The sequence below is a fragment of the Notechis scutatus genome, unplaced genomic scaffold (assembly GCF_049901735.1).
Source record: "Notechis scutatus isolate UNSWTSFEM ecotype Mainland unplaced genomic scaffold, rNotScu1.2 NSCUCTG208, whole genome shotgun sequence".
Classification (NCBI taxonomy): Eukaryota; Metazoa; Chordata; class Lepidosauria; order Squamata; family Elapidae; genus Notechis; species Notechis scutatus.
Window position 1 is genome coordinate 1 of NW_028263077.1, and position 17,766 is coordinate 17,766.

At 48.4% G+C, this 17,766-nt stretch overlaps 1 protein-coding gene across 45 annotated transcripts; it reads right to left on the bottom strand.

The window, feature by feature from the left end:
• Positions 1 to 950: 950 nt before the first annotated feature.
• LOC148128680 (vomeronasal type-2 receptor 1-like) lies at positions 951 to 15,546 on the bottom strand. 45 transcript variants are annotated; one of them, XM_087948544.1, is made up of 8 exons: positions 13,789 to 15,008; positions 10,029 to 10,185; positions 7,894 to 7,946; positions 7,293 to 7,384; positions 5,047 to 5,268; positions 4,660 to 4,910; positions 3,938 to 4,226; positions 951 to 2,787 (listed from the first exon to the last, which is right to left on the bottom strand). In XM_087948544.1, the coding sequence occupies exons 6-8, from the start codon at positions 4,887 to 4,889 to the stop codon at positions 2,020 to 2,022; spliced, it is 1,287 nt and encodes a 428-aa protein (XP_087804670.1). In that variant the 5' UTR covers positions 4,890 to 4,910; positions 5,047 to 5,268; positions 7,293 to 7,384; positions 7,894 to 7,946; positions 10,029 to 10,185; positions 13,789 to 15,008; the 3' UTR covers positions 951 to 2,019. The 45 variants fall into 45 exon arrangements, with proteins under 45 accessions (XP_087804670.1, XP_087804669.1, XP_087804691.1 ...); XM_087948543.1 differs by having other exon boundaries at positions 7,293 to 7,495; XM_087948565.1 differs by lacking the exons at positions 10,029 to 10,185; positions 13,789 to 15,008 and adding an exon at positions 15,450 to 15,546.
• Between the last annotated feature and the right edge of the window lie 2,220 nt (positions 15,547 to 17,766).

Below are 17,766 nucleotides of genomic sequence, written 5' to 3' on the forward strand. Positions count from 1 at the left end.
GCAGCTGGCCCTGCCCCTCACCCTCCCCTCCCTCGCCTGGCCTGAGAAGGTAAGGGGACGGTGGGGGATAGCGAAGAGGCTGGGTCCCTATCTTCCCCTCTCTCTCCCACTCTCTGTGTCTGTGTGTGTGTGTGTGAGACAGAGAGAGAGAGAGAGAGAGAGAGGGGGGGCAAGAGAAGAAAGAAAGAAAGAGCAAGAAAGAAAGAGGAGAGAAAGAGAGAAAGAAGAGAGAGGGAGAATGGAGAAAGTGAATGAGATATATGGATGGATAGATAAATACATGGAAGGAGGGAGGGAGGGAGAGAGAAAAAAAGGAGAGGAAGGAAGGACACAAACCCTGGCTTCAGAAGACTCTTTGAAGCAGCACAGCAATCTAGGGCTGGCATGCAACGAATCTCGGAGGTCATCTAGTCCAACCCCTGCTCCAGCAGGAGATCCTTACAGAATCAAAGAATAGCAGGGTTAGAAAGCTCTGTGTGTGTGTGTGTGTGTGTGTGTGTGTGTGTGTGCATGTGTGTTTGTGTGTTTGTGTTTATGGTTATGGTTGTCAAAACAACAAAAACAGGACAAGTAGCTCTGGGGAGATCAGTCATAAATTAGAACACTTGCTAAGTAACCGGCCATTAAGCGAGGACCAATTGTATTTGGTTTGCCAGTCACATGGCCCCTGGCCAAGCCCACTCAGTCACATGGCCACCAAGCCACGCCCATCTGGTCACGTGACCACCAAGCCACGCCCACAAATTCAAGCCATGCCCACAGAACCAGTAGTAAAAAAATTTGAATCCCACCAGTGAGTTCACAGCCTGCTATGCGGCATCTCCTATCAGGACTCAGGGATTCACTTTGTGACGCCTCTCCTAATAAAATATCTGGGAAATACGGAACTCTTTTACGTGCAACTGCAGTTATCAGATCAGTAGGAAGGAGTTTCTCTGAATGGGGCCAAATTCTGTTCTGCTGTAATGCAAAATTATGTATTTATTTATTTAGGACATTTATATTGCCACATATTCGCACATGACTCAGCATTAGGCAGACTCTAACTGCCCATTGACTGTCGTTTATTTTTATTTTTCTCCATTATTATTATTATTTATTGTAATGCTGGTCTCTGACTGTACTAAAAGTGGACTGGATGAAGGAGGAAGCTGTGTTGGAGACATTTGCCATCTTGAGTTATTTGTAAATAAATACATGTTTATGAAAACAATCTCAAAATCGTACTTGACTGCAACCTGAAACTGAGTCTTGAGAGAAGACAAGGAGGAGATTATGAGAGCAGCTTCTCCAACTTACAAAATCTCTCAGTTGGACAAGGGAGGATTCAACACTCTTCCAATGACTGAAAGAGGTGTTGGGAGTAATTAAAACCCTCCCCTCTCCTAGGAAAATGAAATATTTTAGGATATACTAAAAAGGGAGAATATATTTCCCCTAAAAAGAAAAGTAGAAACTCAGAGAGGCTGAAACTCAGCCACCCTCCCACCTTTGCTAATGGACCATTACTCTGGCCTAGGCCAGTTTATTTTACATAACAAAGATCTACTCCAGGTAAAGCTATATAGGAATTGCCCAAAGCCATCACCATCATCCAGCGAGGCTCAACCAAGCCTGGGACTCAGGACAGCCTACAGAGTTGCCCCTGCATGGCCCCATGGGAGCCTGACAACCGATCAGAATACAAGCTCAAATTCAAATCCCAACAGAGGGCATCAAACAGTTGCACTCTCAGCATCTCAGCCCTTCTTTCCTCAACCAAGGCATGTGCTCCTGTCCACCATTAAACCATCTTCCAAGCAGTCACCATGTTTCCAGCGTCTTTCTTCCCCACTTGGAACTGAACCCAGAAGGAGATTTCTTCCAACAGAGGCTAGACAGAAACTTCAGATCTGCTCCCTGTTATTCCGGAGCGTCAGACAGGAGCAATTAGATGGTGCAAATCTCTTGACCTTTTGCAGCACAAGAAGGTTGAGATGTTCCCCTCCTTCTCCTTTGGGTTCCTTCTCCAAAAGGATCTCAGATTAATGGATCCCTATCGGGACCCCCCCATACCTGCCACGGCTGCAGCCTCGGAGCCCCCAACCTCTTTTCTCCCTCCTTCCTTCCCCTCCTCGATCTGGAGGAATAAGCGGCATTCATGGCCTGGGCCAGAGTCTGAATGATACTGTAGCGATGAGGGTCATTTATGATCCGTTTCCTGTTCCTTTTCTCCTGGGTCTCCAGTGGGGCTTTCTGGGTGCATCTTCTGCGGCCTTTGACAGAAAAGACGTGCTTGGAAAGGGAACAGCGAAAATAATGATCTTGAAACGGATCTTCCACAAAGAAATGGGGTTCAAAGGCAGCATCTGTTGGCCTTTTTTTTGACAGATAACCAAAACTCAAAATACTATGGATGTATTTGAGAGGTATGTGCTTCTTTATTGTATACGGTGCAAAATTTGTGAGGATCCAGACTTTCCCTTCAATGGGTCCTGGCAAATGCATAAGTGCTTCATGGAAAGGAAGAATTCTGTCCCAGATGGAAATATATTCTATGAAGTGGACAAAGACGTTGATTTGTCTCCACTTAGAGAGGGCCTCCCTGAGGGGTGCTGTTTGTCCAGTTGTTGTGAATCGTTGTGATATAACCACACAAATTCCATTCCTGACAAGCATCGGAGGGAAAGTCCTCATGAAATTATCTCCCTTTTCTGTGTCTGAAGCAAAGAGGCCAATCAGGGTCCATCTGAAATGGAGGAGCAGCTGGACAATTGCTGGGTATTGGAATCCTTCTTTGGGGAGCATCTGGTGGAAAAAGGGAATCTCCTTTTATCACTCAGAGCCTCTGAAGGAATTCCAGCAGTGATCTGAAAAAGTAATGAAGAATGCTGTGTTATAATGTGGTCCAGATCAACTCCAAAATATTACTTATTGACAAACCCAATTTTGTTTTGATGAATATATAAGAATAGTTTGTTCCTTAGTCATGGTTTAAAATATTTAAGACAGAATATTAACAAGATTGTCTATAAAAATGGAACGCAAAATCATATTAAACAAAAAAAACAATAAAAATGCAATGTAAATTTCTGTGTCACCCATACAATTCCAACAATTAGATTCAAATTTGCAGATGTTAGATAAAATGTCTGGATCTAAGATATAGGGCTGTATTATATGCTATTTTTGAGTACTAAAACCTCTTTCTCAGCTTCTATATCCCAAATTCTTTGTGAAGCAATTTTTCAGCTTCTTCTCTAGATGTACAAGAGCACAACTGCTAACAGAATAGTTATGAGTACATGAAATGGATACATATAAGAAAAATAAAAAGAAATAGTAGGACAGTGACGGTAGGCACATTGGTGCGCTTATGCACGCCCCTACAGACCTCTTAGGAAAGGGGTGAGGTCAATCGTAGACAGTTGTACAATCCAATAAGTCTTTAATTGAAATTTTGTCTGTTTTGGGACTATATGTCTGTTTCATCACTTTAATTTTAACCCAATAATTATATACCCTGAATTTATACAAAGCAGAAATTGTGTAAATTAACAATTATCTATGAGGGCAGGAGCTGAACTCCTTTTATCCATCCCAAAGATACTCTTCTTGGTCTGAATATTTTTATACATAGACAGGACTATTGCCAACTTGATTCCAATTGGATAAGGCAGATATTATTGATATGTGAAAATGAACATGCTAATGGAGGACCCTCAAAACCTGGATAGTTTTTCAATAGTAGAATATTCAGTAGAATATCCTCTAGGGACCTTATGGCTCTTCAGGCCTTTAATGGTCAATTTGAAGATGAACATAATAGACTAAAACATCGTTGATATGTTCCCTAATATTCTGAAAAGCTGCTCTTGAATTCTATGAAGATATTGGATCTGTTGTTCATCCCCACCACCCCACTCACCTTACCAGATAGAGAAAAACACACACAAACCTGTGGGACTTTGTAGGTGCCTACAAACGTTGACATCTGGATGGAGATGTCCCTGGCAGCTGCATCAATCAGAGCCAGGAGGTTCTCCTTCCTCCCACAGCCGTAGTTGGGGACATTGGATTCTCCAGTGGAAAGAATGTCCAGCAAGGCATCTGAAGTGCGGAAGGTGCTCATATAGTTGTCATGGATGTTGTAACCAAGTGTGAGATTGTGCAGGAGCTGGGAATTCTTGCTGACCATTTGAATAGCAAAAATTGATTTTAGGGTATTTGTTAGAGCAGAACTCTTCCTATTGAAAAACAATATTCATGTTATTATATTCAATAGCAACAACAAATGTTTTTAAAATATATAATCCTTCACAAACCTACTAAGCCTTAGGCCAACATTGATCCAAATCGAATGATCAATTATGCAAATGAGAGAGGCAACTACAATTGTTTCAGTCACTACTTAAACAAAGGTCATTATTCAAGTGATGAACTCAGGAATGAACTGAGAAAGGAAAATCATCTGGATTTCATTCAGGTTTTTAAAAACTCCATCTTTGGATTTTACTCTCTTCCACAAAGTAAGGCAAAAAGGGAAGCCATGGATATCAAAATCATTCAGGAAATTAGACAGGTCCTGAGGTACAAAAATAAGTGACATAAGAAGAAAAGAAGGAGAGTGTTAGAATTGCACATGGAGGGAGTGCAACTCCATCACCCTGCATGACTTACGAAGAAGAAGGTATGGAAGGAGGGCTGTTGAAAGGCCACATTATAGGCGACACATATGTTTCAGTTGTGACCACACCAATGAGATGGTCTCCAGGCCTGTAAAAGCTCCATGGATTGTACCCATCCTGGTGCTCCAAACTCAATGGGCATTTCCTTCTCAGCTTCCCACAGACTGATGGGGACACCAGCAGCAGCAGAAGCAGAAGCAGGAGGTCCATCATTCGTGGCATTAATCAATCCACTTCCTGTTTCTAACACAAACAACAGGAACAGTTGGAAAAATTCAAAGACTCTGAGAAGTGCCAGTGGCTTTCCTGATCTAAACAGAGAACCACTCAGTTTCATCTGCAAAGGAGAGAAAGGTGCAATCAAGAGCAGAGCCTGTACCTGTCCCAAAACTTGGTCCCAGAGAGCTTCACCCAAGGAATTTATCCTTTTCTGATATAAGATCCTTTTCATGTGGCTTCAATCTGATGTCTACATCGAAGTCTAAAACTGGAGATATAGCATCACAGGTCTCAAAGGCCCAGATGGTCATAATTACAGTGAGAAGCAACTTCTCCTCTTGGGATCCTGAACTTTTTCTGGGCTCCATCTGCAGAGGAGAGGCTGGAATAAACCATGTTAGTAAAAATTACAGATATACCCCTGGGGTCACTGTTTTGTTGTGGTTGTGGTCCTTCCTCCCAGTCAGGGCAAGTCCAGAAAGTGATGCTGGGGAAGAGAATTCAGCACCCAGGAATTGACTTCTGCTGTCCTTCAACATGGCCTCTTGTCTCCAGAGATTGCTGGGGAAGGTCACCCAGAGCTATGGAGTTTGGTGCCCTTCTAAGTTAATGCCATTTAACTGTAGTGTTGCCTGTCTTCTAATGACAATCGGCACCCTTGATCTCTGCCCAAGGTTAAGAGTAGACCCTGTTTGGAATTCTGTTTTATGTCATAATCCCATATATTGATCTTAATTGCAGCCGGTTTTAAAATTGCTTGTACCTGAAATGAAATTTCATTTCCCATCTTTTCTAGCAATATTAATTTTGAGATTAAAGCTCATTAAGAAGCAGGAAAGTGACAACTTGTGGACTAGATCGTTGGGTAAATAGGGAGAAAGTTATAGAATGGATGGAAATTTTTATTTTTATTTTCTTGTCATTCCTGTGTTATCTTACCATGTTCCTATAATACACCAAGATTTTTTATTTTGATTTTCTTATTTTTATAAAGAAGACTGTAAGTCTGATGCATCCTCCTTCTTTCTTCTTTTCTCTCTTCTTCTTTCTTTCTCTTCTTTCTTCTTCTTTTAAATAAGAATGACTGTAAATCTCTTCTATATCATCTATCCAATCTATCTCATATCATCTATCTATCTATCTATCTATCTATCTATCTATCTATCTATCTATCTATCATCATCCATCATCCATCCATCCATCCATCCATCCATCCATCCAATTTACTGGCCACCCATCTTATCACAGGAAACCCTACAAAGATGGCGGTGATGCCCACAGTGTGGTGGATGGTGCAACCTGATTTCTAGCGACAGGATTTCTGGAGATCTGGTGGCTCTTCCTCTGTTGTGGGGATCTTCTATTTGGGGGGAGGGACCCTCTGACCTTCCCAATTTCTGGGGCTGAGACTTTCTATCCCAAAAAAAGGTGCTGTTGGAACTCCTTTGTTCCTGGTTTATTGGCATCCGTTGTTCAGGGAGGATGTTTCTTCACTGGGGAGACATTAATATGGACTTCTTGGCCCAGAAGGGGAACCGGGGGGCTGAGTGGGGGGGGGAACTGAAGGGACAGGCAGGCCCACCCTGGCAGGGAGGAGCAGAGGAAGGCCCGTATCCCAGGTCCACCGCTTGGAAGTTCTCCCCTGAACCTCCCTCAGATTCTGCTCTCAGGGCCTGCAGACCAGATCCTGGGTGGCTCCGGGTTCAAGCTGTGGCTTTTCAGGGCCAGGTTGATGTGCAATGAGACTCTCTTCTCCTCCAGGAGGTTCCCAGCCATGTCTGACCGAAGCCGGGTGAGGCCCAGAGGGGAGGAAGCCCACCCCAACTTCTGGGTTTGTCCCAGGGAGACCCCAGAGGAGGGAGGAGGGGGGGCTATGGTCATCCAGGGTTTCTCACCGGCCTTGAGGAGGCTCCATGTGGACCTCTGGCTTCTCTCAGGGGGGGCTGCGAGGACCCCGGCCTGGTCAAGCATGTTGTGTGAACGGGGTCCTCGCCAGAAGAAAAGGGTCCCCAATACAGGTAGTCCTCAACTTATGACCACAACTGAGCCCAACATTTCTGTTGTTAAGTGAGACATCCATCAAGTGAGTTTTGCCCCATTTGATGGCCTTTCTTGCCACAGTCATTAAATGAATCATTGCAGTTGATAAGTTAGGAACCCGGTCATTAAGTGAATTTGGCTTCCCCATTGACTTTGCTTGTCAGAAGGTTGTAAAAGGGGATCACAATGGCCCTGGGATGTTGGTGCCATTATAAACATGAAACTGTGGCCAAGCACCTGAATTCTGATCCCTGCATTTGATGCTGCAAAGGTCATTAATTGTGAAAAATGGTCCTAAGTTCCATTTCTCAGTGCAGTTGTAACTTGGATCGGTCACTAAATGAATGATTGGAAGTCGAGGCCTGCCTGTGTATCTCCTCTTGATCAGCTTCTCTTCCAGGAATTCATCTTCTTCCGAGTTCCCATCATCCACTGACTACTCGGCCAAATGGTTCAACCTCGGGAAACAAACCATGGTTAAGAGGTGTGGAAAGGGAACTTCACGAGGACAGTGGTGTCACCCAAGCAGGAAAAGCCCAAAGGGAACATCAGGCCAGCCATAAAACAAACTTGCATAGGAAAAGGAATCAAATAAAAGGTATTAAAGAAGCCCCTTAGACAAAAGCCCAAATAATTAAGAAAAGTAGGGAAAGAAAGAAAGAAAACCCTTACAAACACAAGACATGCCAAATCAGCAAAACAAACAGACAAAAGGCACAAAATATATCACAAAGGAGACAGACAGGAGATTGCCACAAAACAAATATAAGAAACCATTAAGCTAAAAAAAGATTAGGACGAAACCGATAAAACAATCAAACCACCCCGCAAAGTTTGCCTTCCGCACCCGCGGAGTTTACCCTCTGGCGGGAAGAAAGACAACCCCTGACAGGATTTAAAACATGAAGAAATACAAACACAAGCACTCACACAAAAGGAGAAAAGGGTATAAAAATCAGGGACTTACCATTCGAAGGTAGCTAGCCCAGGAACGCAGACTTCTTGCTATCTCTCGCCTTCCTGAAAAATAAAAAGATCCAGCTTTCAAGCAGTTGTCCGTATCCTTGCGCCGGAGCTCTCCCAGCGGGAAAATCGAATCCTCAGAAGAAAGGCATTTTGACAGCCTTTCAACAGAGGTGCAAATGTGAATGCGGCCACTGGGGAAGAGACCGGGTTCAGAGGGTCATGTGGATCCCACCAGAGTCAGTTGGGTGGCTGGGGCTTCAATCCGGGGGGGGCTGAGTTCCAGTCCTGCCTGGGGAGCCAAGCCAGCTAGGAGGCTCTGGGCCAGCCGCTCTCTCGGAGCCCTGGGAAAGAGGCAATGGCAACGGCTTCTGAGCAGCCTGGCCAAGATCTCTGGGCCGGCTTCCCCTGGGGGCTTCCGGACCACCTTCCCACCCATCTGGCCGAGGCTGAGGGGCCTCTCTGGGCCTGGCTTCCTCCTCACCGGTCAAGCAGCCTCCAAAGGGCTGGATTCGGAGAGGGTTTGGCAGGGGACTGTGCTGTGAGGAGGGGGCACGCAGGGGTCCTGCAGGGCCAGGGGGGTCTGCAGTGGGTCTGCCCCCTCCCCAGTGAGGGCAGGGAGGGAGGGGGGCAGGGGGAGAGGGAGGCAGGGGGAGCCCCTCCCATCTGGTCTGGGCAGCTCAGGTGCTATCAAAAAGCCCACCTCTGAGGGAGGAGCCTTCCTTGGGATTGGCTGGGAGAGCGGCTCTGGCATCACAGGTGGGGGACAGGTGGAGCTCCAAGGTGAGCCCTGGGCACCTGCAGGCCAGGTGGGGCTGGTGGGGTCCAGGGGGGAGGGGAGGTCAGCCTGGGCCCCTGCTGCCAATTTCCCCGGGGACAGCCAGGGGCTTCTTCCTCCTCCTGCCTTGGGAAGTGGGGCGCCCGTGGAGAGGGCTCCCTCGGGCCTTTCAGGGCAAGTGGGGGATCTGCCCCATGGGGGCCCAGGGCAGGGGGGAGTGAATGGGGTGAGGGTCCCCAGGTTGCATCTCTTGCCAGGATCCGAGTCTGGTGTGCCAGCTTTGCACCTGGCAGGTGGGGGCTGCTGTTCCGCAGGGGTCAGGGGTTGTGTGAAGCCGACCCAGCTTGGTCCAGGCCAGAAGGAAGGGCCGAGGCCGGAGGAGAGTCTCTTGGGAGATTCACGGGGCTTCCGGTGCCTTTTGGGGCTCAGGATTGGACCTGGCCCTCCAGCCAAGCCCAGCACTGGTGGGGCCCCTCAGTCCCCGTTGCAGGACCCCAGGCAGAGTCCCTGCAAGGGGGTTGGGTGAAGGTCCCTCCAGGTGGCTTCAGGGGCTCAGATCCATTGAGCTGAGTGAGCCCAACTCCTTTGAGCATCGTGGGAGTTTGAGTCCTCTTTCACCTGCTTTGGGAAGGAAGGAACCCTCTTTCCTGGGCTGCCTTGAGTGGGACAAGTTCCCAGCTGTTGCTGGGGGCATCCAGGTGTTTCCAGGCATTTCTGCAGCAGTTTTAGCAATCTGGGTGCATCTCAGCCAGGCTTTGCCCACAGCCGGTCGTGAGTCTTTCCTGGGGGTGCAGAGGAGGTGGGCTTTAGAGGGAACCAGTCTCAAAGCGGCTTCCTTCTCCCTTCCCTTCCCACAAAGGAGCCTCTAAGGGGCGGGGGTCTCGTCCTTGGAGCCCCTGAAAATATGGATGGAGTTTTGAAATAGGTTGACTCCATTTCACGCATTCTGGCAGGTGGGAACCTTCCCCCGTCCTGTGTTCATGCGGGAAGCAGGTCGTCACGCTATGCCACCATCTGGTTTATGTGTTTTGGCCTGGCACCTATTGCCGACATTGCAGTTCTCTTCCATCAACCTGGGTTAAGGGCGTTGTGTGGACTCACCTAGTGGGGAGGGTCAACTCAGCCTGTCTGCACACAGGATGGGGAGCTTTTCCTAGGATCCGTTTCTGGCTCCTTGGGGGTTTTCAGCAGCTGCAACACTTGGAGTAAACTACGGCTGAGCGAACGGGGGTTGGCGGAATGTGTGAACCGGATCAGAGTTTGGCATTCAGGGAAAAAAGTTGGGACAATGGGAATGGGACAGAGAGGCAGCTTTAGGGGTGGAGGGGGGGTCAGTGATCCCCCCCAATGTCTGGACAAACCTGGATAGAGATTTGGGTGTTCAGAGGATCAACTGGTGACTTTGATGCTCTTTCTCCTGCTTGGAGCCACAGACATGGTTCTGGATGCTGGTTTCCAGTATTCCCAGTGAGGCCAGGCCTGAAGATACTGGGGCTGCTGCTCCCCAGGGCAGAAAGGCTGGGGGCGAATCCCAAGACCGAGAAAAAAGGGAGAACGTGGCTGTGACCCTCTCTGGGTCGGCTTCCTCTCTCTCTCTCTCCCTCCTGCCAGGCGTTGGGAGGAAGGAAGGAGGGAGGGGCTGCTTCCCAGGGGTTTTTCCAGGTCCTCCGGGTGGATCTCTGTCCTGCCCGGATCGAGTGGGTACCCATGCGGGCCTCCCAAAGGCCTGGACTCCAGCCCCCATCGTCCTCAGCCCCAGCCGTGCCCTTAGCAGAGGCCCCAAAGGGAGGCCCAGCGGAGGCTCTTCCGTCCCCAGGGAGGAGCCAGGGGGCTCAGGGGTCCCAGCCAGAGCAGCGGCCACGGAAGGAGGAGGAGGAGGAGGAGGAGGTTTGCGACCGGAAAGCCTCACTCAGGATCCAGGGAGCTTGGGCGACTCTGCCTGAGCCTGAAGGGCCAGGAAGGGGCCAGATTCACAGGGCGTCCCAGGCTTGGCTCCAGGGCGGCTCAGGGCGGCCTCAGAACCAGCTGGGATGGCTCCCAAACCAGGATCCGGGTCTTTAGGGGATATTGAGGGTCAGTCCAATTCACGGTGGCATGTTTCACTTCTGATGGCCATAAGAAACCACGTTTTCTGCATTCTGCAAGCCGGCCAATGACTGAGGGTCTCTTCAGGGGTCTCTGTTGTTTCTCAAAATGGAGGCAACGCGTGGAGAGAGGTTGGTCTGCATGAGTGTTTTTCAAACTTGAAGAGGAATGGACTTCAACTCCCAGAGTTCCCCACCCAATAATGCATGGACTTCATCATGCTGGGCAGGGAATTCTGGGAATTAAAGTCCCTTCATCTTCAAGTTCCAAGTTTGGAAAATGCATGTCTACCTTTTTCCCTGAGGTGAGGAGTTAAAGCCCTGCACCAAGACTTGGCTAACTCACAGGTTGCTGAATATGTTTTCTTTCTTTCTCTGTGTCTCCCTCCCTCCCTCTCCCACTCTCCCTCCCAGGTAACCCCAGATCCCCCTCTGAAGACCCGGCCCTGCTTGGCTTCTTCCTGACAGGAGCCTCTCCTGGAAAGACACGGAGCCCAAGTGAGGCTGGAGAAACCCCGGGGCTGCGTCCCCCCAGCATTCAACCAGGGACTCATAAACCAGGTTAGTCTCTTCCCAGAAATGGGGGCCTCCCTCAAATCCCTTCCTCTTTCCTAGCCCTCTCTGTGGATCTGGGCTTTGCTTTCCCCTGAGTGCCCCATGTATGAAAAAAAAGTGGCAGTGGAACATGGGACTTGGGCTTCCCTCTTCCCAGGACTTGCCTGGCCTCTACATCGGAAAAAGAGGCAGGGGAACTATTTGGATTTTGGCACTAAATAGGCATAATTAAACGCTGAAGTTGAACGTGTTAAAAGAAAGAATAGCTAATAACTGGAATTAATGAAATTAATGAAAGTTTAAAAAGGGGAAAAGGGAAAAGAAAGGGTGGAACGTGGAAACAGAACTGAGCCCGCCACTTAATGGCAAAGGGAAAATTTCAGTGACTCTTTGAAAAGTGCTTGGTCTTTTTAAAATTGGAATTTGAAAGGAAACAAAAGGAATTCCATTATAATAAAATAAAAACCCTGAAAAGTGAAATACTAGAATATTACAAGGGAAAAAAGATACATGAAGAAATTGCCCTGGGATTATTTGGTGGAAAAAGTTGGAAAAGAAATCAACAGAAGGAAGCTGGAAACAAAGATTTATGGACACTGACTGTTGAAATTTAATATAAGGGACGCTGGTTGCAATAAACTACTAGACAATTGGATTGGACATAAATATTAAAGAAAGGAAAATAAAAGAAGAAGTAGTGTACAAAATGGGAGAAATGTGTGTGGAAATAAAATTGGAACAACAAAATAGGAAGGAAATGATGAAAGAAAGCTTGGAAATGTACAGCATTATACTACAAAAATTAGAAATGGTAATGCAGATTAAAGAAGAACAAAGAGAAACAGAGGGGAGGAGTGAAATAAAGAGGAAACCAGCCCTAAAGAACAAGTGGAACAACATTAAAACAAGAAAAAAGAATTAAAGTTAAAAATGTGAGGTTTGATGTGATAATTAAAGGGGGAATTGTTTGGAAAATTAAACAAAGGAAAAGGAAACAGCAGAAGAGGGAATTACAGAGGAGAAATCAAGAGAGGGAGGGGGATAAAATAAATAATTGGAATAAGAAATGGAGAGAAATTATAAAGGAAGAAAGGGGAATTAAGAGAAAGGACCAGAAAATGATGGGAAGTAGAAAGCAAACAACAATGAAAAAAATTATATAGTCAGGAGAATGAGAGACAATGGGTAGAAGAAGAACAGGAAGGGGGATTCTGCAAGGTAACGTGTCGTGATATATAAGAACATAGATTTAAAAATGGAAAAGAATGGAACTGATATTTTTCTTTTAAGGATTATTGTTAAACCAGACATAGATTTAATTGAAATAGATATGGAAATGGAATTTACTGTAAAAATATTAATTTATATTTAATAAAGCAGTGAATAAAGTTAAAATGAGATGAGAATTGTAATGGAAAGACTATTATCAGTTTCTAAAATTAATTGAATAAATATTTTTGAAATAGATGATTTAGAATGTAATTGAGAAAAAAATACCATGCGAATCTGACACACACACAACAACACATACATAAATACATGTGATATGTAGTAGTTAGATTGTTATTAATGTAGAATGTGATAATTAAAAAATGACTATACTATGGTAAAACTTTATAATGATTTAAAGGGATTAAATTGGGGGAGTGTATAAGGCAAAGGGTGGCAAGCTCGAATTGACAATTAAAGGGGACATCTGGATTATTAGAATTAGGATGGAACCTATTGAACAATGAATGGAATAATAGTATGTGATGAAATTGCAAATGTGACAGATAAAAGTAAATATATGTACTGAATATAGAAATGAAATAAGAACCTTAGATAATACTGTAAAACAAGATATGAGAATATTTAAAGAAAAATGAAATAAGTTATGATATGAATTGGAATTGGATAAGTGTAATGAATATAAGAATATTTGAGAATATTTAAAGGAAAATGGAATAAGTAATAATACGATATGAAATTGAACACGAAAGATGAATATGTAACTATGGTCATTTTGTATTGAAATGTAAAAACCTGGAACCACGCTGTTCACCAAGAGATGTTTTTTTAAAATATAAAAATAAAAAATTATTAAAACAAAAGAAAGGGAGGCAGGGGAACATGGGATATGGGTTTCTGCATCCCCAGGTCTCAAAGAAGGAGGTTGAAAGAGGATTTTGCATGTCTGTTTTCCATCTGCAACACGAAGCTCCTGAGCTCCCCTTCCCTCCCTCCCTTCCCCACATGGGGTGAGAGGCTGCCTTGATTCCTCCATCTCTTTTCACTTGGTTGTCTCTGACTTCTCCCTCTCTGTGCATGTGTTTGTTTTTGGGTGTGATTTTTTTCAACTATGCAAAGTTCTGATAACTAGTTTTTCATTAAAGTTCATTTTATTCTTGGAATCTGGCCACACTATTACATCAACCCCTTTGTGAAGGTGTCACTGAGCATCTGTTTTCAAAATAAAGAAAATGTTGCTTCCATTTCACACCTGTGACATGCTCAGACATTAACTGTCTCCCGGGATTGTCTCTTTAACCACGATGCCAACAAATGTCACACTTCTTTTTGTCTTCATCCACAGGTGCCGTGTATTCCCTCTGGGGCCAATTTCAAGAATGAAGCTCCCAAACCTCTCCATTCCAGATGACGGATTTAATTCAATCTCTGCCCCTGTCATTATGAACCACATAGGGATTATTTCCCTTTCATTTCCCTGCAGAGAAAGGCCCAACAAACTCTGAGTGCAAGAACCAGCTGACTTATCCAGGGATCCCTCCTGAGAGGGAGAATTATGATCAAAGTTTCGGCTCTGCTCTGTGGCCGAATCCTCCCGGGAGACTCTGGGCAGAGACAGGGAGTCTGTGGCAGCTTCTCTCTTCTCCCCCTGACCCCGGAGGCCCCAGATGGAAACTTTCCCTGCTGGAGAACTTGGCTTCAGGCAAAAAGTTTCATTGAACAATTTGAGAACTTTGAACTTCTCTCCTCCTTAAAGATCAGGGCTGCCTGGATCCCTTCCCAGCAAAGTTTGCTCCCCTGGGGAAAAGAAGGGCAAATGGAGCCCCCAAGAAGCCCCTTTTCCATCTCTGCTTCCTTACAATTCAAGGGCTGAAAGTTTCTCCTCCCCCCACAAGTCCCCTCTTTATGCCCAGGAGGGTTGGGGGTCCTGGCTGTGGTTGGGCAACTCCTTTCCCCCTCTTCCCATTGGGGCGATGGCTGGGCAAACCACCTTTGGGGTCCCTGCAGAGGCAGAAGAGGGAGGCCGCTGGGCAGCCCAGCTAGGTTGGTTAGCATTAAAGTTGGACTGCTCAATTTGTGGTAAGGGTGTGTGGGTGAGTGTGTGTGTGTATGAATGCTTCATTGGCCAAGTGTGATTGGACACACAAGGAATCTGTCTTGGTGCAAATGCTCTCAGTGTCCATAAAAGAAAAGATACATTCATCAAGAATCATCAGGTACAACACTTAATGATAGTCATAGGAAACAATAAGCAATCAAATCATACTTAGGAAACAGTCAAAAAATCATTAGGATACAAGCAACAAAGTTAAAATCATACAGTCACAAGTGTGTGTGTGTGTGTGAGAGAGAGAGAGAGAGAGAGAGAGAAGTCCAACCTCCAATAGACATTCTACCCATCCTATAGAGTCTATACAGACAGTATATATTCTATACATCCCAGGATTTCTCCCCTCCCCCAGGGTGGAATCTTGCCAGGCGTGGGAAAATCACGCCGCTCCTTTCCCACGGGGAGGGGCACCCAGGCCCTTTTCCCACCGCCTTCCCCCCCTCTGCCCAAGGGGGGAACCCCGAAAGGCCCTTTGGTTCCCCCCCCAGCAGCCTCTAGGATCCCCCCCCCAAAAAAAGACCCAGCCCTGCCTGCGCACAAAGTCCCACCATCGCTCCAGGGTCCCCACCCAGCAGTTCAAGGCGGGGAAAGGGGAGGAGCCCAATCCTGGCCCCGCCTCCCCGCAGGGGGCAGAGCAGAGCCGATTCCATCCGCCGCCCCCCCCGCGGAGAGGCCCCCTCCTTCCCGCCCGGGAAGCCTCGCAGCGTCGGGCGCAGAAAGCCGGGAGCAGCAGTTTCAGAGGAAGAAGGGCGCATGCGCGAGCGAACGTTGCCCATAGCAGCTGGATGGAGAGACGATTCTACCTGTGAGGCTCTTTTCCAAGGAAGGCCGGAAGTAGGCATTCCTTTCCGCTCTAGGACCTCGCAGCTCTCTGGCCTTAACCCTTGCGCTGCGCCTCGATCAGACTACAGAACACATGAACCACCCGGTCTCCCTTGGCGTTGGCCCTTTCTCGAGCCCCGAGACGCTCCTTTGCGGCCCATCATCCACTCCTCGCTCCCGTCAGGCCTCAACGCCGCCCCTGCCTCTTGCCCGCCTCTGCTTCTCTCCATGCCCAGCCTGATGGGAAGGGCGAAGGCTTCAACCCCCCCCCGCCGCTGCAAGAGGGTCTGGCAGGGAGGAGCCGCCCTAAGAAGGGGGTCCCTGCAGAGGGCAGCCTGCAATTGGGGGGGGGGCTTTGGTGGAAGGCGGCTTATGTTGGGGTGGGAAGAGGGGCAGCTGCATCCCCAAAACTCCCTTGAATCTGGAGGTGTTTTTCCCCTAAAGTGATCCCAGATGACTGCGATCGGCTGGAGAGAGGAATGGATCCCCCTGGACCACAAGGGGAGCTTCTCCCTGTCTGGAGGGGGCTGAAGGGGGGCTCCCTGCTCTCCCCACAGACACCATGCCAGCCCCAGGAGGGAAAGGGGGTTGCAGAGCAGCAGAGGGAGGGGAAGCCCCCGTCCCTTCTGGGAAAGGGGCCTGGGGGACTCTGGCCCAGCCTCAGGACAAGCAGCCCCCAGGAAGGAGGAAGCGCCAGTCTGGGCCCCCAGCCCCCACTTCAGGAGGGGGCTGCCAGGAGGGACCCTGGGAAAGGGGCTGCCTCCCCACCCTCTGTGGCCGGAGCAGGAGGGGCCCCCGAGGTTCAGGTGGGGGGCTGGGGGTCCCACTTGGATCCCTTCCGGCCCCCTGTCCCTGGAGACGGGAGCTGGGTTTGGGGGTGGTGGAGGGAGGCCTTTGCCCGGCTGAAGAAGGAGGCTCCTTCCTGGGGAGCAGAGCTGCTCAGGCCCCCCGCCTGTCCCAGGCCTCCCTGCCCGCCTCTCCCGGGGCCAAGACCGGATGGAGCAAAGGCCTCCCTTCCCCTTTGCTTGGCCCAGATCCCTTCCCTCCTCCCGGTTCAGGGCTGGCAAAAGGGCCGCAGGGGGAGAGGATCCAGCCCTTCCACCCCCCCTTCCTTGGCTCCCAGGCCGGGAGGGGAGGCTGGAATGGAGGGATCCCCAGGCAAGAGGGACCCTGCACAGCCCCCAACAGCCACGCTCCGTGTGTGTGCGTGTGTGTGTCTCTCTCTCTCTGGGGATCCAAGTGGGGGACCCAGCCCAGGTAAGGAAGGCGGCAAAGTCCCAGGAGGCCCCACCTGCCTCGCTTCGTCACAGTTGCACTCTGGGCCTTTGGTCGCCATTGTGGGTCTTTGTGTTCAATGTGGCTGCCCCATTTGGGAAGGAGGCCTCCAAATGAGCCTCTAGAGGGTCCTCAACTTACGACCATAATGGAGCCCCCCACCCAAAGTGCTGCGACTCCCCCAGCGCCTGGACAAGGACCCTGGTCTCTCCTCCTGGGCCTCCATTGTCCCCCCAAGAGAGAGGAGCCAAGTGGGGGGCTCCCAGGAGCGAAGTCCCCCTCGTGGAGGGGCAGGAACCAGGACGGGGGCCCGGCTCAGGGAGGGGGAGCTTCCCAGGAGCAGGAGGGGCTTCTGGGGGGCAGGAAAGGCCCCTCCAGGCCGCCCTTCTCTCCCCTCTGCAGGGAAGGGGAAAAGGGACAGTGGTTGAGTTTCATGTCATTGTACCTTGTACAACGAAATCTTCAGTGCACATCATGACCATGAAAATAAACACAAACATCCTTCACCCTCCACACACTGAACCGAAACCCCACCCATGACACCACACCAACACCGCACTATACAGCAGAATTCAACAGAGCTCCTGCCCTGGGATAGAAGCTGTTTTTCAGCCTATTTGTCCTCGTTTTTATTATTCTGCACCATCTGCCAGATGGTCATAGTTCAAAAAAGGGTTCCAGGGGACTTCTGGTTTGAGCTTCTTCAGCGACAGACCGAAACCTTATCTCCGCGAGGCTTCAATCCGTGCTCGCGCTGGAGCACCCGAGCCGGCTGGTTTCGGGGCTAAGCCACCCTGTAGAGGTGGTGAAGAGGGGGAGACTGCCTGCAGGGTTGAGGAGAGCCGCATCTCTCCTCCCAGCTGGCCATTACTCCCTTTCCCGAAGGCGGTTGCAGCGGTGGTCAGAAATGGCCACCACAAAGAAGAACGCGACCGGAAAAGAATGTGCAGGAGGAAGATAAGAAGAGATAGTTTTGGTTGACCGGATCAAACAGCAAAAGCAACAAATAAGATACTCTGGAAT